The sequence below is a fragment of the Equus przewalskii genome, chromosome 24, assembly GCF_037783145.1.
Source record: "Equus przewalskii isolate Varuska chromosome 24, EquPr2, whole genome shotgun sequence".
NCBI classification, from domain to species: Eukaryota; Metazoa; Chordata; class Mammalia; order Perissodactyla; family Equidae; genus Equus; species Equus przewalskii.
The window spans coordinates 7,448,094-7,475,145 of record NC_091854.1 but is presented as its reverse complement, the minus strand read 5'-3'; the positions used below and the strand labels follow the sequence as shown (position 1 = coordinate 7,475,145).

At 35.6% G+C, this 27,052-nt stretch overlaps 1 protein-coding gene across 12 annotated transcripts in view; it reads right to left on the bottom strand.

The window, feature by feature from the left end:
- Nucleotides 1-27,052, bottom strand: part of EVI5 (ecotropic viral integration site 5) — a 222,901-nt gene that overhangs the window by 31,659 nt on the left and 164,190 nt on the right. For all 12 annotated transcript variants that reach the window (XM_070592644.1, XM_070592650.1, XM_070592648.1 and 9 more), the window contains one exon: nucleotides 9,200-9,295. In XM_070592644.1, coding sequence (XP_070448745.1) covers nucleotides 9,200-9,295 — 96 coding nt within the window. The remainder of the gene's footprint in view (nucleotides 1-9,199; nucleotides 9,296-27,052) is intronic.

Genomic DNA, 27,052 nt, shown 5'->3' with positions numbered 1-27,052 from the left:
GTTGAAATAATATCAAGCATCTTTTCTGATCATAATGCTATGAAACTAGAAATCAACTACAAGAATAAAGCAGAGAAAGGTGCAAAAATGTAGAGACTAAACAACACGCTTCTGAACAAACAATGGATTATTGAAGAAATTAAAGAAGAAATCAAGCATTATCTGGAGACAAATGAAAATGAGAACATGACATACCAAATCATTTGGGATGCAGCAAAAGCAGTCCTAAGAGGGAAATTCGCTGCAATACAGGCTCATTTCACTAAACAAGAAAAAGCTCACATAAGCAACCTCAAACGACACCTAACAGAATTAGAAAAAGAAGAACAAACAAAGCCCAGAGTTAGCAGAAGGAGGAAAATAATAAAAATAAGAGCAGAAATAAATGATACTGAAACAAAAAAGACAGTAGAAAGGATCAATGAAACAAAGAGTTGGTTCTTTGAAAAAATTAACAAAATCGACAAACCCTTAGCCAGACTCACCAAGAAAAGAAGAGAGAAATCTCAAATAAATAAAATTAGGAATGAGAGAGGAGAAATCACAACAGATACCAATGAAATACAAAGGATCATAAGAGAATACTATGAAAAACTATATGCCAACAAATTGAACAACCTAGAAGAAATGGACAAATTCCTAGACTCCTACAACCTCCCCAAAGTGAATCAGGAAGAAATGGAGAATCTGAATAGGCCAATCACAAGTAAAGAAATAGAAACAGTAATCAAAAACCTCCCCAAAAATAAGAGTCCAGGACCAGACGGCTTCTCTGGAGAATTCTACCAAACATTCAAAGAAGATTTAATACCTATCCTTCTCAAACTATTCCAGAAAATTGAGGAAGATGGAGTACTCCCTAACACATTCTATGAAGCCAACATCACTCTGATCTCCAAACCTGGCAAGGACAACACAAAGAAGGAGAACTACAGACCGATATCACTGATGAACATAGATGCAAAAATCCTCAACAAAATTCTGGCAAACCGAATACAGCAATACATCAAAAAGATTATACACCATGATCAAGTGGGATTTATACCAGGGACACAGGGATGGTTCAACATCTGCAAGTCAATCAACGTGACACACTACATTAACAAATTGAGAAACAAAAACCACATGATCATCTCAATAGATGCAGAGAAAGCATTCGACAAGATCCAACATCCACTTATGATAAAAACCCTCAAGAAAATGGGTATAGAAGGAAAGTACCTCAACATAATAAAGGCCATATATGACAAACCCACTGCCAACATCATACTCAATGGACAAAAACTGAAAGCCATCCCTCTGAGGACAGGAACAAGACAAGGGTGCCCACTTTCACCACTCCTATTCAACACAGTACTGGAGGTGTTGGCCAGAGCAATTCGGCAGGAAAAAGAAATAAAAGGAATCCAAATAGGTAATGAAGAAGTAAAACTCTCACTGTTTGCAGACGACATGATCTTATATATAGAAAACCCCAAAGAATCCAAAGAAAAACCATTAGAAACAATCAACAACTACAGCAAAGTAGCAGCGTATAAAACCAACATACATAAATCAGTAGCATTTCTATACACTAACAATGAACTAACAGAAAAAGAACTCAAGAACTCAATCCCATTCACAATCGCAACGAAAAGAATAAAATACCTTGGGAAAAATTTAACCAAGGAAGTGAAGGATTTATACAATGAAAACTACAAGACTTTCTTGAAAGAAATTGACGACAACATAAAGAGATGGAAAGACATTCCTTGCACATGGATTGGAAGAATAAACATAGTTAAAATGTCCATACTACCTAAAGCAATCTACAGATTCAATGCTATCCCAATCAGAATCCCAAGGACATTCTTTACAGAAATTGAACAAAGAATCCTAAAATTCATATGGGGCAACAAAAGACCCCGAATTGCTAAAGCAATCCTGAGTAAGAAAAACAAAGCCGGAGGAATCACAATCCCCGATTTCAAAACATACTACAAAGCTACAGTGATCAAAACAGCATGGTACTGGTACAAAAACAGGTCCACAGATCATTGGAAGAGAATTGAAAGCCCAGAGATAAAACCACACATCTACGGACAGCTAATCTTCGACAAAGGAGCGGAGGGCCTACATTGGAGAAAAGAAAGTCTCTTCAACAAATGGTGCTGGGAAAACTGGACAGCCACATGCAAAAGATCGAAAATTGACCATTCTTTTTCACCACACACCAAAATAAACTCAAAATGGATCAAAGACCTAAAGATTAGGCCTGAAACAATAAGTCTTCTAGAAGAAAATATAGGCAGTACACTCTTTGACATCAGTTTCAAAAGAATCTTTTCAGACACTATAACTCCTCAGTTGAGGGAAACAATAGAAAAAACAAACAAATGGGATTTCATTAGACTAAAGAGCTTCTTCAAGGCAAGGCAAAACAGGATTGAAACAAAAAAACAGCCCACTAATTGGGAAAAAATATTTACAAGCCACTTATTCGACAAAGGGTTAATCTCCATAATATACAAAGAACTCACACAGCTTAACAACAACAAAAAAAACAACCTGATCAAAAAATGGGCAGAGGACATGAACAGACATTTCTCCAAAGAAGATATAAGTATGGCCAACAGACACATGGAAAGATGTTCATCATCGCTAATCATCAGGGAAATGCAAATCAAAACTACACTAAGATATCACCTTACACCCGTTAGATTGGCAAAAACATCCAAAACCAAGAGCGACAAATGTTGGAGAGGTTGTGGAGAAAAAGGAACCCTCATACACTGTTGGTGGGAATGCAAACTAGTGCAGCCACTATGGAAAACAGTATGGAGATTTCTCAAAAAATTAAAAATAGAAATACCTTATGACCCAGCCATCCCACTACTGGGTATCTATCCTAAGAACCTGAAATCAGAAATCCCAAGAGTCCTTTGCACCCCTATGTTCATCGCAGCATTATTTACAATAGCCAAGATGTGGAATCAACCTAAATGCCCAGAAACTGATGATTGGATAAAGAAGATATGGTATATATACACAATGGAACACTACTCAGCCATAAAAAAGGACAAAATTGGTCCATTTGCAGCAACATGGATGGACCTCGAGGGTATTATGTTAAGCAAAATAAGCCAGACAGAGAAAGACGAACTCTATATGACTCCACACATAGGTGGAAGATAACATATAGACAAGGAGAACTGATCGGTGGTTACCAGGGAAAAGGGGGGGTGGGCGGAGGGCACAAAGGGGGAAGTGGTGTACCCACAACAAGACTAACAATAATGTACAACTGAAATCTCACAAGGCTGTAATCTATCATAATCTTAATAAAAAAAAAATAATCCTACCGCAAAAAAAAAAAAAAGAATAACAGTTAAAATCTCACAATTTAGAGCAGGAGAAGCAAGACAGAAGAATATGTACTATAATAAGCCATTTATATAAAATTCTAAAACTTAAACTATTGCATTAGAAGTTGAGATCATAGCTATCTTTGAGGAGAAGGGAGTAAGTAGTGACTGGGAAGGGTATGAATGGGGCTCTGGGGTCTATTTCTTGGACCTGGGTGGTCGTTATATGGGCTGATCACGTCCTTTGTGGTAATTTATTGAGCTGTAAACTTGTTACCTGGGTACTTTTCTGTATATTTCTATACAAAAGTTTTTAAAGAGTTTCTGTTCTTTAAATTAGTCAAGTCTTATGATTATGAACCCATTCTACTATAGAATGTTAAGAATAATAGCTGGTGAACTCATACTAGAAGGTCTCTGTTATTAAAAAGCAATGAAGAAACTGTCGTTTGGTCTTAGTAGCAGGAATAGTTGTGGCTCTTCTAACCAATTGGTCTGTTTTTATCATACAGACATTCTGAAATGTTTAAAGTGACCAGGTTTCCCATTTTGTGTTGACTGCTGAAAACCTTAGAGCCAAGTTTGAGGCCCACTTACAAGATATATATGGAGACTTTTGCGGTATGCATTTTTGTACTGGTCTTATTCATGACTCCATACTATATTCCTACAAGTCTTCTTTCCTTTTGCTCACAAAATTGTAGTTTGCTATTTCGTATCACTTACAAACTTGCTTCATTATATCTGGAACAAGGCAGGGTAGTAATGAATAAAAACGCAAAGGCTTTTTTTCTTTCTTTCTTTTAAAAAATATATAGTTTGTTTTTGTTTTATTTCATTCTAGTTTAATCCTGAATTCCACCTTCTGCCACTTACTGGTTATGTGACTTTGGACAAGTTTATTTAGCCTTTCTGAGCCTATAAAATGGCAATAATAATAAATTTCACACGATAATTGTGAAGATTAAAATAATTATCCAAAAGATCTACACCTGATTTAGCAACTAACACATAGAAGTGTAATAAAAAAAAGGGAAAATTTGCTCTATATGGAAAACCTACTAAGCAAATAGAACTAGAATTATTTCTGTGGGATTTTACGGACATAAAGCACATTAACACGATTTTATTACGACACCATAAAAATTCAGCAAAGCTGTTTAACGGGGAATTATTTAATTTTTAGTATAAGTGAACTATCTTATTCTGGAATAAATTCACCTATTCCTAGAACATCCACCAGAACACATCACCATCAAGAACAAGTGAAAATATAACCGGTATTTAAAAACATTTTCAAATCAGCTGTTTAGTACGCATTTTCCCATGAAACAATACTGTAAATGGTAGCAGGGCTCCAAAGGACCCAGAGAAGCCTAGTCAACTGGTAATCTGGCTGAACCATAGAATTATAACTTCTCAGTATGTCTGTACCTAAATGAGTCCCGAGTACATTTCCTTTGACTTCTAAGTGAAAACAACTTTCTACCTTCTTCTATCTCCCTTGGCATTTAGAAAACATTCTTTGTCTTTAGCGGTCAGCAGCTGTAAGAAGAGAGACCTACGTTGCAAAAGCAGACGGCTTATTCATCCCTGGAACCTACAATTTTGTTTCATGTCTCTGACTTACATGTTCCTGATGCCCAATCTCCCTGTTAAATTTCTTTTCATTTTTCAAAACCCAGTCCTGACGCTGTTACCATCTAGTCCCTGTTACGTTACAAAGGAAGTTACATAGCATACGGTGGCGCAGTGCATGGATGGGCTTGAAATCTTATAGTCTGAACTAACATCCTACCTCTACCGCTGCCTAGTGTATGATCACGGTGAGTTAACACCTCAGAACCTCAGTTTTATTACATGTAAAACACGAATAACAGTGATGCTACCTACTTCATAGGCCCGGAGTGAAGATTAAAGGAGATAATGGAAGTATAACACTAGGCACAGCATCTGCCACAGAGGGACCCTTAAACGAACGGCAGCTACTATAATGCTCTATTTTTCATTATGTACTCCAATTTATTTATTTGTATGCCTATCTCCATTCTTAGCCTGTGAGCCCCTTGAGGCTATGGATTGTATTTCAATCTTCTTTATCTTCATTTCTAAACCCAGTGTCTAGTATACAGTGGGTGTTGTGATGATAGATGGGTGGGAGGGGAGGGGAGGGGAAGCTGGGTTAAGGAAAGCACTTGAATTGGGGCCCAGATTCTTTTCTATGTAAGCCATGAGAACAGGATGTAGAGAGAGGGGAGGATTTAACCACAGCTCTTGCCAGGTCTGGGGCAGAAAGGGTTTCCAGGGTGGCTGATGCAGGTCTTGGCAGGGTCTAAGAGGCTCCAAATTAAAAGATTTCTAAGGGAAGTAGATAAAGTTAGGAGCAAAATTAGTTAGGTGGTGAGGGTAGGAATTGCAGGAGTTGGGAATCAGAGAAGAGACTTGGATGAACGATAGTAAGCTGCTGCAGGAAGTGAAGATAAATCTCCATTTGCAATGCTAACAGGGAGAGAGAGGGAGCTGTAGAATTCACTTACTGGATGTATTCAAATTCACATGTCAGAGAGGAACAACACAGTTAAAATATTGTCATTAATTGCCATTCTTCAGATTTTAAATATTGATGAAATGTTTTCTAACCTAAAGTCTGTAAGCAGCAGAGAAAGAACTGACCAAACAGGATTCAACCCCGGCACAATCATTGACTACTTGTGTAACCATGGGCAAATCACTTAATCACTGTGAGTCTGTTTCCATATCCATCCAACCGAGAATACCACTATCATGTGGAATTATTACGAAGGTTGGTAATAATAAATATGAAGTGCCTGAAACAATGCTTGGACAATTTACCAATGCTTGGCAATGCTCACTCAATAAATAGTAACTATATTTTATAAATCAACAATATATTCAGCCATTCATCAAAAATAACCTGCTTAATCTCTTTACTATTTCATACAGCTAACTATGATAAGTGGTCACAGTTATAACATGTACAACATTGCTGTATGTTCAGGAAGATGAATCTGCAAAGTCTGTCTCAACATTTCCTTTGACATTTACAGAAGTACAAAAATCAGCTAACAAAGTGACTATTAACAGTCACATGTTCAAATATAACAATATTTGAAAGTTAATGTTTATGTTGAAAGTCAAAGATTCTGGCAAATTCTAGCAAAAAGTTAAGTTGGAGAGATCAGATTGGTTATCTTTTTGTCACTGTCAAGTGCTATATCACAGGAATGAAACTAGAATAAAAGGGTGACACCTTATTGAACTCTCTTAAGATGCTGGTCCAACAAACAGTAATTTTCGTAGTAAGTCCACTACAGCCATTATCTTGGTTTAAACTTTTACTTGTGTTCACTTATCCTTTCTTTAGTTATAAAACTGTGAAACAGGTGAAGGTATTAAAATCTGCTCAGGAAACATAATGAAAGGAAATCTCCAACTGAAGATCTATAAAGGTTTCATATTATCTAGTAAATTTAATCTCTTCTTTGCTTTGAAGAGTCACCATAAGCTGGCTCTGTTCAATCTATCCTTATTTCCCACAATTCAGTCACATCAATTCTTCATCTCCTCTAAACTCCGAACCCCGCACACACTGTCACCTCTGTGCTCACCAGCTGTACTGTACTCACTCTCCTCTCCACCATGTTTTCTGCCTGGGGCCTGCTTAAGCCCAGGACTCTGGTCTACTCTGAATTGCACAATTAGCACCTCATCACAAACTGTTCTAAGTTTTTATTTTTATTTTTTTGAGGAAGATTAGCCCTGAGCTAACATCTGCCACCAATCCTTCTCTTTTTGCTGAGGAAGACTGGCCCTGAGCTAACATCCATGCCCATCTTCCTCTACTTCATATGTGGGATGCCTACCACAGCATGGCCTGACAAGTGGTGCCACGTCCGCACCCAGGATCCGAACCAGCGAACCTTGGGCCACCAAAGCAGAACGTACTAACTTAACCACTGTGCCACCAGGCCCAGCCCCTGTTCTAAGTTTTAACTTGCACAGCTAGCTCTATATTTTAACAGTAGAAAATTCTACCTTATTGATTAATTTTGTATTCATGTTTGCATAAGATAAATGACTGCTTTCACAGGCCACATATAAAAAACTGACATTAAAGTTAAACCTTGTGTGAACTATTTTCTGCCAGTCCTGATGAAGAGAATATCATCATTTTTAGTTAAGGTACATGACAGGCAGAATTAATGTTTGTTGACTGATTTTTAGACAAGTCTAAGAAATAGTCAATCCATATACAATTTTCTTAATTCAGCAACATCGAAGTTTCCTTATCTTCCTTAAATGGGAGACTGTTTTATTTTAGTCATAATTTTCTTTGAGAAAACCTTTTGAACACAAGGAATAATTCCTGGGGTTCTCAAAAGAATAAGGATTTCTAGAAAATGTTTATTTGTAACTTGTTCTTTCATACATGGCTACTAGGAAAAAGAACGGATTATAAAAAATGTACACAAATAAGTCAAGATTATACAAGATCCTGAATTCCTCAAATGTTCTCACGGCTGAATATCAGTATTTACAGGAATGACCCCCAAAATTTCAGGACAAATTAAATTAAACCACATCTAAGATTTAGCATTTTGGTTAATGTTTTGTTTCTTCATTCGGAATTTGCTTAGGTTGACTATCCAGGAGGTATCACCCAAAACACTCTGACTTTAACTGAAGGGTGTAATACCAGGAAAGGGTATTGTCCAAACTTTTTCCTTTGAGGTTTAAATTAATTTAGTGGCCAAAATGAGTTTCTTTCTTAACAAATGAGGTTTGTTACCCACTGAAATCTCATCACTGTGAACAAAAGTTATTGTACCAAAACTCAAGATAAGGGGCTGGCTCCGTGGCCAAGTGGTTAAGTTCACGCGCTCTGCTGCGGCGGCCCAGGGTTTGGATCCTGGGCGCAGACATGGCACCGCTGGTCAGGCCACGTTGAGGCAGCGTCCCACATCCCACAACTAGAAGGACCTGCAACTAAGATATACAACTATGTATTGGGGCGGGGGGGGGGGGGGGGGGTAGGGCACGTTGGGGAGATAAAGCAGAAAAAAAAAAATAAAAAAGATTGGCAACAGTTGTTAGCCCAGGTGCCAATCTTAAAAGAAAAAAAACAGATAAGAAACATGCTTTTCCATTCATGTTTAGCTAGATATTTATCATTAGAAAATGATAAAGGACAAGGAAACTGACCTACAGCCACATTAACAAAAAGTATCTCTCTAATCAACACACATTAGTTTAAAATAATTTCAATTACCTAGTATAGTACCTATAAAACTATCTGAAAATTTCACGAGTTGAATCTCACAGATTCAAGGTGGTGCCAGTTTAAAAAGCGTTCAGATACTAAGAAATCTGTTAACTGATGTTAGGCAAGTATCCTTTTTTGCAATCTCAGTAATACTACCACCACGAAGGGGAAAAGAAGACAAGAGTAAAAAGACTTCCCTCTATCTGTAACGGTAAATACCACAAATCTATTCTACAGGTATAAAGAAAATTTTAGTTTAATTGAAGTAAATTTGACACCTAGACAGACTATCAAGGGTTTTCAGATCACAATAAAAAAACAAAATACTTGCCATGCAAATTTTAATTGATCATTTTAGATCACCATTAAAGAGGTTTAAGGAAAATTAATCCTCTATATCACAAGAAAAAAATCTTAAGAAGAAGGCAATCTTCTAAAATAGTATTATTAACTATAATCAAGGATTCACAGAAAACACTTATCATGAAAGAGTCAGTCATAACCAGTAAGCGTTGCTACAATACAGAGGAAGGAAGAAAGAAATATGTGAAGATCAAAATTTATCACTTACCTCATGATTCAGCTCCGCTATCTGATCTTTCAGTTCCCTAATACACTGGTTAGAGTCAGACTTGTTAAGTTGTCCTTGAAGCTTTCCTTCTTCTTTCTGTTTTGTGACAATACAAAAAAGCAAAAACAAGAGACCATTTTCACAGCAGGTACTCAAATATTTGAAAATACCGGACAGCATAAGGCATATCCTTTAACTGGCTAAATTCTGAACAAAGCTGTTTTCAAAGTATTCCAGAAAAATAATTCATAGTAAACTATACTGAATATTTCTAAATAATGCTTAATAGAAGTTGTTTAAAACAAATGCAACTTACAACGTACCTTTTGAGAGACTCTTAGAAATCAATACATAATCAAATAGGTCTACTAGTGAAAAAATTACTCTAGAATTTCAAAGCCATTTATTTAGTTATTTTGGGGGCAAACGATTTTCTATCCATAAGAGATTCAGTGCTTAGCTGAGAAGGTGGTGAGCCTCCCACAGCCACACTGGGAATCTGCTTTTGCTTGGGAAACAGAGAAGAAGGGGAAAAAATAAAACATTCTCTAAACCACTCTCCAAGAGGAGGACAGTGCTGAATCGCTTCTGTTTAATTAGCTCATGAATATGTGTCGTGAGGCCCAGATGTAGCGGATGAAAAGATGCTCCAATCCCTAAGGGCTAGTTCCAGAACTGTGCTGGGATCATGTTCCAGGGATAGACTGGGAAGGGGGGGAGCTGCCTTTTTCTTATACCACCTGAAAACAAATGTGAACTTTTAAGAGGAAGAGCTTAGTAGAGAGTGAAAATAGGTTTTTGCTATCTCCAGATCATCTGTAATTAGGAAGCCATGTGCTGATGCTTAAAATGTTAAGAAGCTCTGATTCAGAGACTTCTACTGAAACTACCGAGTAACTCCTGATAGCATAAAAGTACTGGTTTACTTTTAATAGTCACCAACCACTCGGTTTCCATCCATGGAGACGAACACTGTTAACAGTTTTTTAGTGTAATCTTCCCATGGTATTTTGTACATATATAATCAAACATACATGTATACACACATATATTTTTACTCTTACTGTGGACACCATACACACTTCTACTCTTATCTTTCAAGAATACAACTTGAAGATCATTCAATATCAGTACATACAGAGCACAAAAATAACCATTTTGATTTAAGAGAGCTTTGAAGTTCATGTAAGTTATCTTCATGCTATCTGAAGATTTATAGTTTTTTTTTAAAGTAGGTTTTGAAATGTGCTGTAGGTCCTGTACATTTACCTTGAGAGTAATGGGTTGCAGTGAAGAGCATTTTCCAACGTGGAGATCCCTATACTACCTTTCCTTTCACAGTAAGAAGGGACCTGGGACATCATCTGGTTTGGTTCTCCGACTGAAGCCAAGTCCACCCTGTATGTTCCTTTTATACACCCTCCCCTAACATCCTTGGCAGAAAGAACTAACTAGAATTGCTCCAGCAACAGAATGGGTAGCTCCCCTGTAGAGTCAGGCATCATTCCAACAGCACTGCTCTTCTGCATCAACTGTCCTTCTAACAACAGGCCTACTAGGACCAGTTCAACTGACCCCATCTTATCAACAGAGTAATTGAAAGCTGTTTTTCAGGAATTGAGAGTCGACCCCTTGTCCAGTTCAGGCCAGTTGAGACCACCGACCCATTAACTGGGCCTGTGCAAATGCCCCATAGGCAACCCTTTTGATATGCGGGGACTGAAAACTCCACCCGGAGATCACACCAACACCACCATTTTGTGAACATGCGTCCTATGAAGAGCCGTGCAGCTTGACTACACGTGCGCAGGTCATCAATTACCTCACTTCTCCTCACCTCCCGTCATCTATCTCCACACTTCAGACCGCCCTGCTCTTCTAGCCCATAAATTTTGCTCCAAACCCTGCACTGGGGAGACCTTGCAATAGAGCTTTTTCTTTTCTCAAAAGCTGAGGCTGTAAATAATTGTTTTTTTTTATGCACATCGGGCAGAGAAGCCCTTCTTTGTGCAGTACCATCCTTGCCACCTTGATTGCATTCTTATGTACCCTTAGTCTGTTCTTCAAGTCCTTTCATGAAGTTATTCCTATAAGCCCCCTCCCCCTTTTGTGTTTTTGGTCTTTTTCTTTTGGCAATATGTCTTAAAAACCATTTATTAAAAGATGGTCTGCTGAAGCAGTCTGAAGTAACTAGTATTTGTACAGATGTAAAAGAACAACCATAGTTTCAACAGGCTTTAAAACTTTTCTTATATACTTATTTTTAATATTTTTAATATTTTTTTTTTGTGAGGAAGATTTGCCCTGAGCTAACATCCATTGCCAATCCTCCTCTTTTTTTGCTTGAGGAAGATTAGTCCTCAGCTAACATCTGTGCCAGTCTTCCTCTACTTTGTATGTGGGATGAGTGGAGTAGATCCACAACTGGGATCTGAACCGCGAACCCCGGCCACCAAAGCAGAGCACGCAGAACTTTAACCGCTCGGCCACCTGGCCCTCCCCCAAAACTTTCCTTACGTATTTAAACACGTGAATATCACATATAATCATCTATGCAAAACTAATTTAACAATTACTATATTCCAAATGTGCTAGGTTTCTTAAATATATACAAAAGACACTTATGATTTTTCAGCCATAAGCCCATATTTGAGAAAAAAATTTTTTTAAAAAATTTAGTTAGAAATATTAGTTCGATGGCCAAAGAACCAACAGAAAAGCAGAGATACCAAGTCAGAGTCCTAATCGTACCATCTCTGAAGCCCTATCTGTTCTTTCATTTATACAAACAATAAAGTGCCTTTATTATTTAAATCAGTTTGAATATGGGTTTCTGTCACTTGCAAAAAAAATAATAGCTAACATATCTTGACACTTATCAGACCTTCTCAGTTGAGGTTCCCCAAAGGAATTAAGCCCTAATGCCTAAAGCATCATTGTATGTAATGATTTTAACTTATCTCCTATGCATCTAAAATGGTACCAACTATGTACTATCCTTAGAAGAATTGAGAAAATAGTTACTCAAATTATTTTCTGTAGGACTTAATTCTCTTGTGGTGCCCGGGTAGAGAAAGACTGGGGTTACAATGTGCTAAGAATTATTCTAAGCCCTTTACATGCGATCATCACAACAACCTTGCGGAATAGATATTATTATTCCTACTTCCTAGATAAGGAAATTAAATGAAGGATTTAGTGAACTGGTTGCGTAAGAGTCACAGAAACAGTTGATACATTTTTCACCCTAAGTTACAGCATTCTGAACATGAGAAACAATCAAGTAGACAGGAATATATGGAGATTTATGCAAAGGACCAAGTAAATTAGCTTTCTTAGATTTGTTACAAAAATCTGTCTTTAATTGAATATTTATTTCAGCCCCTGCTGATTTAAATGGGAATTACAATATAAAAAGAAATAAAGATGAAATGCTATAGCCACTTGCATTTATGGCTGTAAGCTAATGACCCATATTATCAATTTACAGTTGTCCAATACCACTTATGTGTACTTATGCCTGCATCTTATTTTTAATCACTTTATTTTTTAAGAGAAATATTTCAAAGGCACAGAACAAGAACAAAAGAGTAATATAATAAAGACTTATGAACCGACCACCCAAATTCAGTCTGTTTCATGACTATCTTGTCTTAAGATTTTCCTTGGCTCTAGTCTTACTCCATCTCAGTCCTATACATCCCCAAGCAGGAAAGCATGATGTCAAGCAGACAAGAGTAAGTAGTGAGCAAGTGAAGCGAGAAAGAAGAGAAGGAAGAATGGAGGAAAGAGAAAAAAAAACATGGAGGGAGAATATTCATTGATGTAAAATAAACGAAGACATTATTCCTATAGAATGTGTTTTCCAAATCCCATACGCGACATGAGAAATGACAGCAGCAACTGAGTAAGTAGATATACTTCCAAATGAGGATTAATTTGATGAGAAGTACTCATTTGGATATGTGTCCAGCTGTCCTTTTGGATGGTTTTTACTTTTAGTCTAATTTTAGTATCACGTCATATTGATTCCCTTGGAATGGCTGATTGAATGAAAGCACAATCCACTACTAGGAAGAAATCCTTCTGGATGAGATGGAAAGGCTAGATGTATGTGGTTTGGAATCAGACTTGGAGAAAGGTGCCTTTAAATATCGTTCCCAAGGAAGGCAAAGTTCTCGAGAATTTTGGACATCCCACAGCAATAATATCATGTGGGATAAAATAAAAATTTCAGGGCAAATAAAATGACAAAGCCCAAGGTAAGCTCTAATGCTGTAAGACAGAAGTTCAAGAATGCAGAAATACTTTAGGTTTGAAAGGCTGTAGAATGACAAGTAATAATAATTAGTACCAATTCTTTCCCATAGGGAAATATGCATGAAAAAAATTTGGCAATATAGGAATCATTAATCTGTTTTACAAAAAGTGATGAAGTGACTCCAAAGATCTGTTTCCTCCAAAGGTGAGTCTTAGTAGGATTTAGCTAAGAACTTTATTATAGCACCTTGATTTCTTCGGAAGAAAGGCAGTATTTAATGAAAAACAGGGCAGTTAGGAATTTCAGGACAAAATATTGAAATGTTTTTACCTTAAAAAGAGAAGAGACTCCTGAAAGATACTTGTGAAAATCAAAGAAGCTCTCTTAGATTTATGACTAAAAAACCCAGGTGTTCCTTGACTTTCTATTATTGTAGAAAAAAGAATTTCAAAGAGAAAAACTTTATATATTTGATTAAATCCAATTGTATATAATTGTTTTTCCTAGATTTAAATACAACTTAATAAAGCTTAATATTGGGTTTCTTCTGCAAAATTTTTACATACAGAAAGTCAGACTATGACACCATTAAACCATTGTTTTTGTGGACACACACATAACCCTCAAGTAAAAACCTGTAAGGCATAGTGGCTAAACTGAGGAAAGAGGAAGGATGGTTAAGCAGCTCCAGGCTCTATCAGCAACCCCAGGACGAGACAATCAGCATCCCAGCACACTTGTCACACATTAGTAGCACACCACTGTGACAGCCATGCCAACTGGAAAGCTCTGCATGGGGTATTCTGATTCTACAGTCTGCTTTAAGGGAATATAGCTGATATTTCAAAAACAGAAATAAAAAGTTAGAGATGTCCTAAATGCCATTCAATAAATAAAAAAGTATAAATGACCTTTCTTCTAAAAGTCTGTGATTTTTATGTTCTACAAATGGGCTCTAATTTAAATACGGTGATTCAAAGCCTTTTAGGATCCTCTTTGAAAGTAGCTGAATAACTGTATATTTCCAATTAACTTATATTCTAAGAAGCAGATATCAATTTAACTTCTGAGACAGTTAATTCAATTATCTAATGTTTAAGACTTCTTTGCAAGTATTTTTACAGCTTTCTATTTTCAGGCAATGTCCACATGGTTCTTTCTGATAAGCAGGTGGGAAAATGTCAGCTACACTAATAAATTTACCAGGAACCTGCATTTTCTTGAGGTTTTCTTTTGGTCCAGCTGATAACTACAGATTGCCAGTTAACTGGTTTCCTAAGAAAAACTAATTAGGTAAGAAATAAACAAAGTAAAAGAGATCCAAAACATCAACAATTTTGTATTCTGTAATTTCAACTGAACAGACCTTAAATACACACCTTTTTGTCAAACAATAAAAGAAACTTTATAGTAAGAGCCTAAAGTAACATTTGCAAAAGAATAAAATGGACATTTCACTCTTGGATCTATCTTTGAATAATTACTTTAGCAACTACCATTATGATGTCTATAATAAGCTAATTCATATTAAGGCCTTAAGCCACAGAACTCTATATATGAGCCTCTTAATTAAAAGGTCATCAATAACTCTAGTTAATGAAATGCACGTTTAAGTGATTTGGGGTAAAGTATAACAACTTCATGTTAACTTACTCCGAAATGCATCAAAAAATAAAACTGCTAGGATGGTGGATAGGGGAGTATCTGATAAAGCAACAAATAAAACAAATACAGCAAAATATTAATTTTAGAATGGAAGTGGTGGGTTTATGGTGCTCACTGTACAATTCTTTCAATTTCTGTATGCCTGAAATTTTTCATAGTAAAATACTGGAACGAAGAAGTCATCAGTAACCAAATCAATTCATTCCTTCTCTCCCTGCAGTCTGCTAAAAAGCAAGTACTTAGTCTACACTGTAGCTCATTTACATTGTGAAAAGATATATATCTCCCAAAGGTTACTTAGCAGTTCTTCATTTAAAATCTACTTTTGCTCTAGGAATGGATATACTTTCTTCCCATGTTACTGGAAACTTAAGAAACTGAAAAGTAATATGATTAAATCACATAAATAATTACTTCACTAAAATGGAATATAATTTTGGAGCAGGCTGAGTTACAATTAATCTCTATAGTATTTTGTGGTAGATTTTATGGTTGTTACCTCAAGATCCATTCTCTCTCTTTCCTTCATTACACAGTAGTCATAGGATTGGAATTATCCCCGTCTTTCACCCCACAGGTAGGGTTTAAACCAAACAGGATAATCCTATCTGTTTTGCACAGTGATTGGTTCAGGGGTGGCTCAAATAGCGTGACACAAAAATTTGCTGGAAATTATGGGATATAGCTTCTTATTCTGAATATTATGATATGTGGGTATAAAGCTCAACTGTTAGCTATTTCTAACACAATGAGGAAAACCTCCTGATAATAAAAAGGACAAGGAGGACAGAGCCTTCAGCATCATGGCTAGAAGCAACGCTGGAGCCCGAACCCAACTCTTCCTGAAGCACATCCTACTTCTGAACGTTTCAGGTACATGCGCCAATAAATCTCCTTTATCATCTAAGCCATAAATAAATCCAGAACTGGGTTTTCTGTTATCTGCAAAAACATCCTACCTCAGTAAATATTTTTTAAAATATGGCTAAGTAAACGAACACCATAATGTAAGCAACATAATCTAGGAAATGCTTAACGCAGGATTCCTAAACACGATTATGGAGAAAAATCACTTTGGGAGTTTTGAAAACATATACATTAAGAGAATCCATTTTTGATGTACTGAATTCTAAATATGTGGGAATGGGGCTTGAAAATCCATATACACTGAAAGTTAAAGGAGTGGTTATTCTGATATAGCCAGTCTGTAGACCCAGACTTGAAATGCACTGGTTTCAACCACCTTTGAAAATTAACTATTTTTTAAACACAAATTCAAAATTCTATTTATATGCCAATTACAAAATACTTCTTATCCTATTTCTTAAGGATTTCAAATAGTATTTTATAAGTTTACACTCATTATAGAATTTACTTAGTATAATTTTACAAGTAAAAAAAGAGAAATATTTCTGTCAACTACCATCACAATGGTAAATGTGGTAAATGACCAAGACTCATAAACTTATTTACAAATAGTCTCTACATTTCCAGAGTGAATGTATTTTAAAACAAAAATAGAGGAAAACTGTCAAGGGTTCTTAATTAATTTCTTTCAATTCTGCTATCAGTTTCACTTCACATTATTTCTATGTTAGTTTCAGCTGGTCAGTTCCCCGTCTACAGAAGTTGGTTCGATTTTGAACTCAAATCCCTTTCTTGGTTAACCTAGCTCTCAAACAGAAAATATTATTTTAAAGTTTAGTAATGTATGATGAGGAACTAAATAAAATGTTTAGGATCTGAGAAAATTCCACATAATATGACCCCTATGACTGAAAACTAAGATAATTCTTCTAAAGAATTAAGACAAATCAAAGATTTGGGGACCAGCAAAATAATTCTCTAAAAACTTAACAGCATCAATATCTATGATGAGATAAGGCAACAAATAAGGAAAATATCAAGTCCAATTCTTTAAACTTTTTATTAGGTAACAGGTTGAGAGAGTCCAAAAGCTATGTTCTTTAAGATAACACATAAATGTGTGTAGAGCAATATTTTACTAAGAGCAGTGATCCTGGTGTTTGGCTACCTGGACTGTTTATTAATCACCTTGGGCATACACACTCACCTGTTTTTTCCCTGCAACCTCTGGGAGCTGTAATCAGAGAAAGGAAGAGGTAGAGATGGAATGTGCCCAGGATGTGTCACATATCCTGTTACGGTTGATTGAAAAAAATCAATAAATTCTGTAGTCAGCAAGAAAAAAAAGTGATTATGTATTTGTACAGTTTGTACATAGTCACAGCAGAAAGTGGACATTTTAATCAGAGATATCTTCATCTACATCTACTGTACTCCAATACACTATTTAAAAAGTTGAACAATTAAATGTGACGGTGCATTAAGCTAGAAGATTGAAGAGAAAATGTGCAAGGTTTTCTCTATAGCTCTAAGTAGCATGTTTTGCATGTATAGTGCAGCAAAACTGAGAGGAATACAATGTTAAGTTGCTTTGAACAGGTGTTTTGGAGAAAAAGTAGGGTTTAGTAGTGTATAATATTAAAAAATGCTGTGGAGATGAGAGAAGACGAGGCAGGGGCCCAGGGCTTTTTAAACTCATAAATTTAGTCAACCTCAGTTTTTAAAGAAAATTGTAAGAGGCATGCCCATGAGCCCATTCCTGTTTATTTGTTTCTTTATCTGTATTGTCAACGCTGGTTATAATGCGCCCTATCTTGCCACAGGAAGGATACTTGCTTAGACAGGAAGATAGCAGATTTTAAAAGCTGTGTTTTAAGCCATAGGCTTTTTTTCTTAGAAGTTTCTGTTTTTATTTTTTTTTAGAGAATTAAATCAGTTAACACCTAGTTAATGTACTAGATGCACAGATGAGGTAGTAGAAAGTGCCAAATATAAAAGCATCTAGTCTACTCTTTACATCTTGCAAAATTTTTCTCTAGCTTTTTAGTTTCCAAATTTTTCAGATTTACAGAAGAGCTGAAATAATAGTATGATACCCATATCTCCTTCAGGAATATTCATGAATTACTATTTTGTCACATTTGCTTTCATTCTCTATGTCTATCTTCTGAACCATTTGAATGTAAATTCCATATAAGACACTTCACTACTATATATCTCAGCGTGCATCTCCTAGGAATAAGGAGCTGCCCCACATAATCAAATGCCATTATAACACCTAAACTAGTAGTTTAACCCCACAGTACCATTGAGCATGTAGTTCCTATTCACACTGTCCTAAAAGGGCCCCAAATGTTTTATCACCGTCCAGAATCGAACTAAGGGTCATGGTTGTATTTGGTTATAAATCTCTTTAGCCTCTTTTAGTCTACAACAGTCCCTCTGCCTTGTTTTTCATGACATTGTTAATATTTTTGAAGAGTCCAAGTCCACAGATTGCATATTATCCAAGCTAAAACAGAAAATTTCCCATTCCAACAAAACTCTGTTAAGTACTATTTTCATTCCTTTTCTCAAACCAAATAGGCAGCAGAGTAAAACTAATATAATGTATATTTAATTGTTGGTTGGGTCAAGGGAGTAAGAGACATGGACACAGAAACTTAAATATCGGAAGCCAAAGACTCGGAAAATTTATAGGAATAGTACTAGAAGGCAGTACTTTATATGTTACACTGGTAAATACTCATTTCATTATTTATACATATTTGGTAAAAGATGAACATAATAAACATTATCAGTTATGATGTTTCTGCCTCTTATTAAGAGACTAACCTACAGGTTTAACTTTTCAGTCCTTTGAGGTCCAAAGAACTCTCTTCATATTTGACATCGTTTTAAACACACAAAAGCCTTTCAGCCCATCATTTGTCTCTTTGCAAAAATATTCTATAAAGTAGGTGGATGACTTTAAATTCTGGGAAAAGGATAGAGTTAGTCACAAAGAAATCTCTAAGAAAGAAAGGACTTGCCATAAAAGGAAAGCATCAAACAGCCACTCATTAAACTTCATCTTGCTCACTGAGACAGTGCTCACAGCTGAAAAACTCTATAGCTGAAGAAAACGTGATTCATCCTCTCGATAGCTGGAATTGTCATATTTTAATAACCTCATATTTCATGTGATGAGGGTTATCATCTCGGTGAAAGATTCATCTCCATTTTTGTTTCTTGGCTTTGTTTTCTGTTTTGTTTTTGTTTTTGATACCACAAAGCTAAACCTGAAATAGGTGCTCTTGTGCAGTGTGAAGCAGCTTTTGTCTCACTTTTTCCCCTATGAGGAAAGGACACATGGTGATATATCCTGTTTACCAGTGATAAACACTGTCACACTAGGCTGAGTTAAGACCTGACAAGCCCTTTGGGGAGTGCTGTCTTGGGATACCAAGACTTTCGAAGAATTATTTCCAAAAAGCCTTTCTAGAGCTATGCAAACATCATTTCATCATTTTGTCATTCTACATTTTGTCATTCATCACTATTATTTCTCGAGATCCTCTTCTCCCAGCTTGATGACTATTATGGTCTAGACCTATTACTTCCATACTCTGGATCCTTACCACTTCTTCTTTCTCTTAGCAAGACTTTCTCCAGCCTGACAGACTACTACTAAGTCCCCTTTCTTGGTATGGTCCCTTTATCTGTGTATTGTCCTCCTAGGTGGCTTGACCTAAGCACAGCCTGGCTCCAACAGCACTAGAGGATTAAATAGACTCAGTGGCTAATTAACTTACAAGGATCATATGGTTACCCAGGAAAAAGCTAGGGGTAGAAATCGAGTTTCACTCCCAGTCCCATATCTGTGAGGCAAAATCACAAATTTCTGAGACAAATCACAGGAGGATATGTGCTAGACTTGTTTTTCTAAAAATGATGTTCCTTATTTTATGTTATTCATGTATCTTTTTCTGGACCCTCTGTAAAGGAGGTAGTAAGCCAAAGTTGGGGAGTACGCCCTTAGCTGTCAGATATTCTCATGTACCTTCCTTAGCATCAGATGACCAGATAGCTCCTATATATTCATCTCACTGACAAAACATGCTCTCTGTCACTTCTTTAAAGGACCCCATGTACAGACGACCTTGCCAACAAGCATTTTTATCAACTTATTAGACTACAGGGAGCCAGCTATTTTTATCTAAGTGTAGAGGAAGGCCAGTGTGAAAAACCAAATTATAATTACTTCATATCAATAATATTTTATACATTAAAGATCAATACCTCATACTATAAAGTTAATCTCCTCTCTCAACTATTTCGATGAGATGGTTTGGCTTGGTTGTGAATAATATGGTTATTAAGAGTCATTTTTGCCCTGCATACATTCCTACATCAAACATTCATCCCCTTTAGTTTGCGTTTTGGAGTTCACCTTTTATACAGAGAAATTTAAATGCTTGAGGGGGAAAAAGTAGGGAAAAATTTTAATTAAAAAAAAAGACAAAGAGAATAACAATCATTTCTATTCATTCTTCCCAGAATTGATCGATGTTAAACATCTTGGAATACATGCAGCCAGTTTCTTCTTTTTTTTAAAGAAAAATAATTTTCTATAAAATTACACGTTTACCTCAAACAATTTAAACAAAGCAAAAAATTACAAAGATGAAAATTAAATGTTAAATTTTAGCTAAAATTAATAGAAAAAAGTACAGTGAATGAAAAGTGCTTCTTCAATACAAGAGATATAATTTCCTTTAAAAAAAACCCTCTGACTTTAAGAGATTATGAAAAACATTCAGATGCTGAAGTTCATTTTTTTATTACATGCTTTAAATTTATGTGGTATTGACTGACTATCCTGCTATAAAAGACGGGATATGAATGCATTTATACTTGCATTCATCTCTCCTCCCTTTACTTCCAGATTTTTGTTAGCAATGTTATTTTTACATTGTCAAAGTTTGTAAGAAAAACATTCCAATCTGTAACATTATGCCCATATTTGTTTAGTATTAGTTTTGTATTTAAACTAATTCAACATTCACCACTCATCTTTTCAGATAGTGTCCACATTTCTTATTCTTTATTTTGACTTGTTTTAAGCTGGATTTCACCATCTGGTAGTTTTTTCAAGAAAGGACCATGAGACAGTATCCAGCAGTCTTTTCCCACTGGAAATTGCCAACTTGTTTCTTCAATATATTTAAGTGACTTCTTGTTTGGCTGTAATATTTTTGGGTCACCCAAACTCAGAATTTTGTAGACCAGCACTAAGAGAACTTCCTGTGATGACGGAAATGTTCTCTACCTACAGTGTTCAACACTGTAGCTAGTAGCTACCACATAACACGAGGCTATGGAGCTAGAGTGACTGAGGGACTGATTTTAATTCTGTTTAACTTAAATGAGCTCAAATTTAAACTACTGCATGTGGCTAGTGGCTATGTATTGAAGAATGTAGCAGAATCACTGGTCTCTTGGTTTCTGGTATTAAATATGCTGTGAGAAATGTGAAGGACAAGTCTTAATTTTCCCATACAATTTTGTAGGTAATTTGCTTTAAGTGTTTATGGAGCATTTTGTGTCAAATTTTCTTAGAACATAGGGTGTTCTTTTAGTATGCGTATTTGAATCTTCCTTAATCTCAGGGACCTCCTCTTATTTATATTTTTGAATATATCTTCTTTCCATTTGTCGTTGAATACCAATTATGCTTAGCGTTAGATTACGTCAGTCATCCATACTGTTAGCTGATACTTGTTTTACATTCTCAATCTCTGCATTCCCTGTAATTATCTCAAGCTTTTCCTTCAGGCCAATATCCCACTCTTCAGCATTGTCTGCTGAATAGACTATTCTTCCGTAGTTTCCACAATGATGTATTGGTCTTCCATTTGTTTCCTTAGAGGTACAATCTTCCTTCTTATCTCATTGCATTTTTTTAATCATCTTTTGATGCCTTAATTTTACTGAATTCATGTTTAGTTGTTTTATAATGCGAAGCAATTGCAATTCCTCTCTTATCCTTGAATTACCTTTCTTCTTGGTTGGATCTTTTTTGAATGGTAATTCTTTCTCTTTCTCTGCTATAATATAAACCAAGTTGCTGTGCCATTTCTTCTCATCATACTCATGGCTAGGGGACTGCCCAGATATTCCAAATGCTTTAACTATATGGGTTACTTATTAATTCTCTTTTCACCATATTTAAAATCTATTTTCTTTGCCCTCCAAGCTCAAGTTTCTTCTCACTTTTCTATACCCTGAAGGATAGCACAGGGAAAGGAAGAATCTGGTTAACCAAGGGCTCTACTTAGGCTTCTGAAATTTTGTTAAATATCTTGTATTACCTAATTGGGAGGATATATGTCAGAACTTGGGTTTCAGGATTCAGATTATTTCCCAAATTCAGTGTGATGTCCCAGGGCCTTCACTTTAGTTAAGACTTAGAGGTTCACTTTCTAGTCTCTTTCACTGGGTTGTTCCTTCCAGAAGTTTCTACAACTCCTCAGTGAGAAAATTACATACTGATTTTCCTTCTCTCCACATTTTGGATATGAATGAATCCTCCAGGGATTTTGCTGACTTACCTATACAGCTTGGTGAATGGGACAGGAGAGGGGAGACAGTTGAAGTGAGAAGCCAAGCCCTGCTGGGCCTCTCTGCTCTAGAGAATAATCTATTTCTTTCCTTAGCTGTCACATTTAAAGTTTATTGCACTAGGTTACGCTCCTTTTCCTCTCAGGCTGCTTTTAGTGGAAAAGTGTTTGCCTTAAAAAAAAAACTAAACAACTATTATTTACTATTTTGTTAGATGGTTGGTGTGTAGGAAATTATGGGATCAGTTTTAATCTACCTCTGGGGTAGCATTTATTTAAATAAATGAATCCTTACAAATAAAGTACTTAGGACTGGCTACCTGGTTTTACAGCATAGAATATCAAACTCTCACCATGGCTGTTTTCTGCTCCCTAAAATTCATTCAGCAATTATTTTTTGAGCACCTGTCATATGCCAGGCACAAGGCATAAAGCAGTAAATAAGACAAACAAGATTCTATTATATGTGGGTGTGAGTTAATTTTTAAAGTGAAGATGATTTCAGACACTGATAAGAGCCATAAATAATATAAAACATGATGATGAAATAGAGAGTAACTGTGAGGGGCCAACTTTACAAAGGTGGTCGGGGAAGCCTCCATGAGTTAGTGACTTTCAAGTCGAGATATACACGATGAGAAGGAACCAGCCATGGGACGATCAGGGAGCACAGTGTTCCAAACATAGGCAAGAACAAGAGCAATAGCCTTAATGTACGAGTTATTGAGCTTGGTTCAAGAAAGAGAAATAAGGTTGGTGTTGCTACAGCGTAATATGTGAAGGGGAGTGTGGTTTATGATCTAGAGAAGTAGGCAGGAGTCAGACAAGTCAAGAACTTTAAGGCTAGAGAAGGAGAGTGGCACTTCTGCTAGGTTGAAAAATTTTTCTTTGAGGCTATTTTCCTACAATTATTTGGAAGTTCTAATTCTTATTTCCATTCTAGCAGTGGTTACCTTAAAAATTACTTAAAGGTATGTACATTTAAAAAAATTACAATGGCAATCATATAAATTCATATAGTGTAAAATGTGAACTCCTGCCCCTTAATCTTTTGCACAAAGCCCTTTACTCTCCTAGAGGGAATACTGTCAACAGTTTTGATAGGTATCACAGCAGACATTCCAATGCATTTATACAGACGTATATACACATATGCATACATACATAATACATACACACATATACTCTTAAACACACACATGGAATTATGATATACATTCTGTCTATAATTCGTTTTCCTCATTTAATATGTCTTTCAGATCTTTCTTTACTCTTTCTTTACTCTTTCCTAAACTATTACAAGTACTGATTTACTATGGTTTAACCATTCTTCTATTGATAAGTAGCTACCAACATTTTTAAATCATAAAAACCATGTTGGATTTTGCATCCATCTTAAGAACTCACATGAAGAATACAAATCTAAAATAGAAGCAAGGAAATATTAAAATAAGAACAGGAATAAAACAGGAAAAAAAAGGTGGCTTATTGTTTGAATTTGCCCTTGTTTAGTAGTATTCTCCTGGCCAGCGGTACTAGAAATACTGGCTACTAGAGGCACTATCGCTTTCTCCCTTCTTGAAGGCTCTACAGATGTCTAACAGAACACTCAATTCTCAACTGAAATTTACAATTACTTATTAGATTTTTATATAACTTTAGAACAGGAAATCAGTACTTAATATACTTTAACATTTTAAGCCTGACAAATTAAAACTTGAAACATGGTTTACAAATAGACATCACACCCTTAAAGGAAATAACAGAAACAATTAGTAATCTCTCTATGCTCTCTTCATAGAGATTTCAAAATAAATCTAAGGTTATACATAGGATGTGGGTTTTTCACTGGGAGTAGTATTACAGAAGGTTTGCGGTATTAGAAGGGTCATGACACAATGCAGGTTGCTTAGTCTAAAATGCAAGTGTAAAGCTTACATTTTAAAAATATTTTAAATTACACTCACAGATGAAAAATGTCACAAAAAGAGAGATTATGCTACGTAAAGATATATCCAAGCTCTCTCTCCCTTGTAAAAAGTTAAACTATTTCAGAGACTATAAAAAGGCAATATCTTGACTGTTTTAAAGGTTAAATACTACTTTTTTCCAAGACTATATTATGAAACTATGTTCAACGGTCACAGAAGCAACCATACTAACTTGCAGCAGGGGCACAAATTTTAAGTCCTAATTTGGTATTTTCAACTTATATATTAAAGCAAAATGTATTAAGCAAATTATAACTGCATATGAAATTACTACAGTAAAAGAAAAATCCAATGATTTGAGTAAATCCGTGACAGTTGATAAGTAATCACTGTGATTAATCAACATAACCTTACCGAAACATCAATAGCAACCACTAAGCTTTAGTAAGTTATTACTGATTTGCACTTCATCCTAAGAAAAATTAATCAGAACAGTAAATGTGGTAAATGGTAGCCTCTCCGTGACTTCAAGGTGACTCATTTGAAACACTTAACAACAAATCATACTCATATCACGTACTACTTGTAAGTTTCTGAAACAGTTTCCTGTAATTTAAAGTCACGGACAAAAAGGTTTGAATACTCTTTATGTTTTAGTAACTAGAAAAAATAAAAGTACATATAAATACTTTTAAGAAAATAGTAAGGGAAGCTGAAAAGTATGGAAGGGAGAAAATCAAATTTTTTTCTCAACGTTAAGACTGATTTAACTCCATTTCAGAAGAGAAATACACAAGAACCCATTGTTAAAGTGATGTTTCTTATAGGACCAGCTAAATGCACACATGAATAATCAGTATTTGTGCAAGGTTCAAAAGCTGGAAAATATTTCTTAGAAATTATAGTTTAATTGGAAATGGATCAATTTTGTGACCAGTACTCAAAATTCTACATAATTCCAGGAGTTCCTAAAAACCACAGAATTACGTAAACTATATTTTATAATACTTTTTCAGAACAGTTTTAGATTTACAGAAAAATTGATAACATAAAGAGTTCCCATAGACCCCCTGTACTCAGTTTCCCCTGTTATTAACGTCTTCCATTAGTATGGTGAATTTCTTACAATTAATGAACGAATATTGATACATTATTACTAACTGAAGTCTATAGTTTATTCATATTTCCTTAATTTTTTTTAAACCTAATGTCCTTTTTCTGTTCTAGGATCCTATGCAGGATACCATATTACATTTAGTTGTCACGTCTCCTTAGGTTTCTCTTGGCTGTGATAGTTTCTCAGACTTTGCTTGTTTTTGATGACCCTGACAGCTCTGAAGAGTACTGGTCAGGTATTTTGTAGGATGCCCCATAATCAAAATTTGTCTGCTATTTTTCTCATGGTAAGATTGGGGTTATGGCTTATTGTACGACCACAGAGATAAAGTGCCATTTGCATCATATCATGTCAAGGGTACCTAGTATCAACGTGATTTATAACTGTTGATGTTGACCTTGCTCATCTGGGTGAGACAGACTTTGTCAGGTTTCTCCACTGAAAAGTTACTCTTTTTTCCCCCTGCCCTTTCCATACTGTACCCTTTGGAATGAAGTCACTGTGCACAGTCCACACTTAAGGAATAGGGATTTATACTTCCCCTCCCTGAGGGCAGAGTATCCACAAAAATTATTTGGAATTATTCTGTACAGAGATTTATCTTTTCTCCCCCATTTATTACTTTATTCAATCATTATTTATAGCAGTATGGACTCATGGATATTTACTTTATACTTGGAGTGTAATCCACTACTACTTTAAATATTTTTTCTTCAATTGTTCCAACTTTGGCCATTGGGAGCTCTTTCAGTTGGTTCCTCCGTCCCTTTAATGTAAGGTTTCGTTTTGTTTTGGGGCACTTCCTTACTTTCTGGCATTACAAGACACTCCAGGCTCATCTCGTGTATTTCCTGTCCCAGCCCTGGAATCAGCTATTTCGCTGAAGAGCCTTGGTTCCTTTCAGTGGAGAATGGTATTAGAAACCAAAGTCTGTGTGCTAAGTGTACATACACTAATTTTAATAACAACAAGACGATCACTGATATTATGGTACTTAAGAGTCTAATCTTTCTTCACTAATTCTTCAGACACGAGTACGAGCTGGTCTTGGGTTTCTGAATGATATCCTTCATTTCTAGATAACGGCAATATCTTAAAAACCCCTAAATACTTAATGTCTTTATATTCAACTTGATACTGAAGTTGGATACCAAAGAATCATCTAGGAGCATTTTAGTAAAAAAATATTTATTTAAACTGAATTTTATGGTAACTAATGACTAGATAGCAAGCTGAATAAAATATTCTACATACCTAATTTCCTTTGTTGACAATTAGTGTTAAGACCAGGTAAGATTACAGAAAAGCTGTTTTTATAATTTAAAAGGCTTAATATTTTGAGAATTAAAGAAAAATGAGAAAGATTTTAATATTTAAGTAAGTTGCTCAAAACAGAAACCATTGTACTTC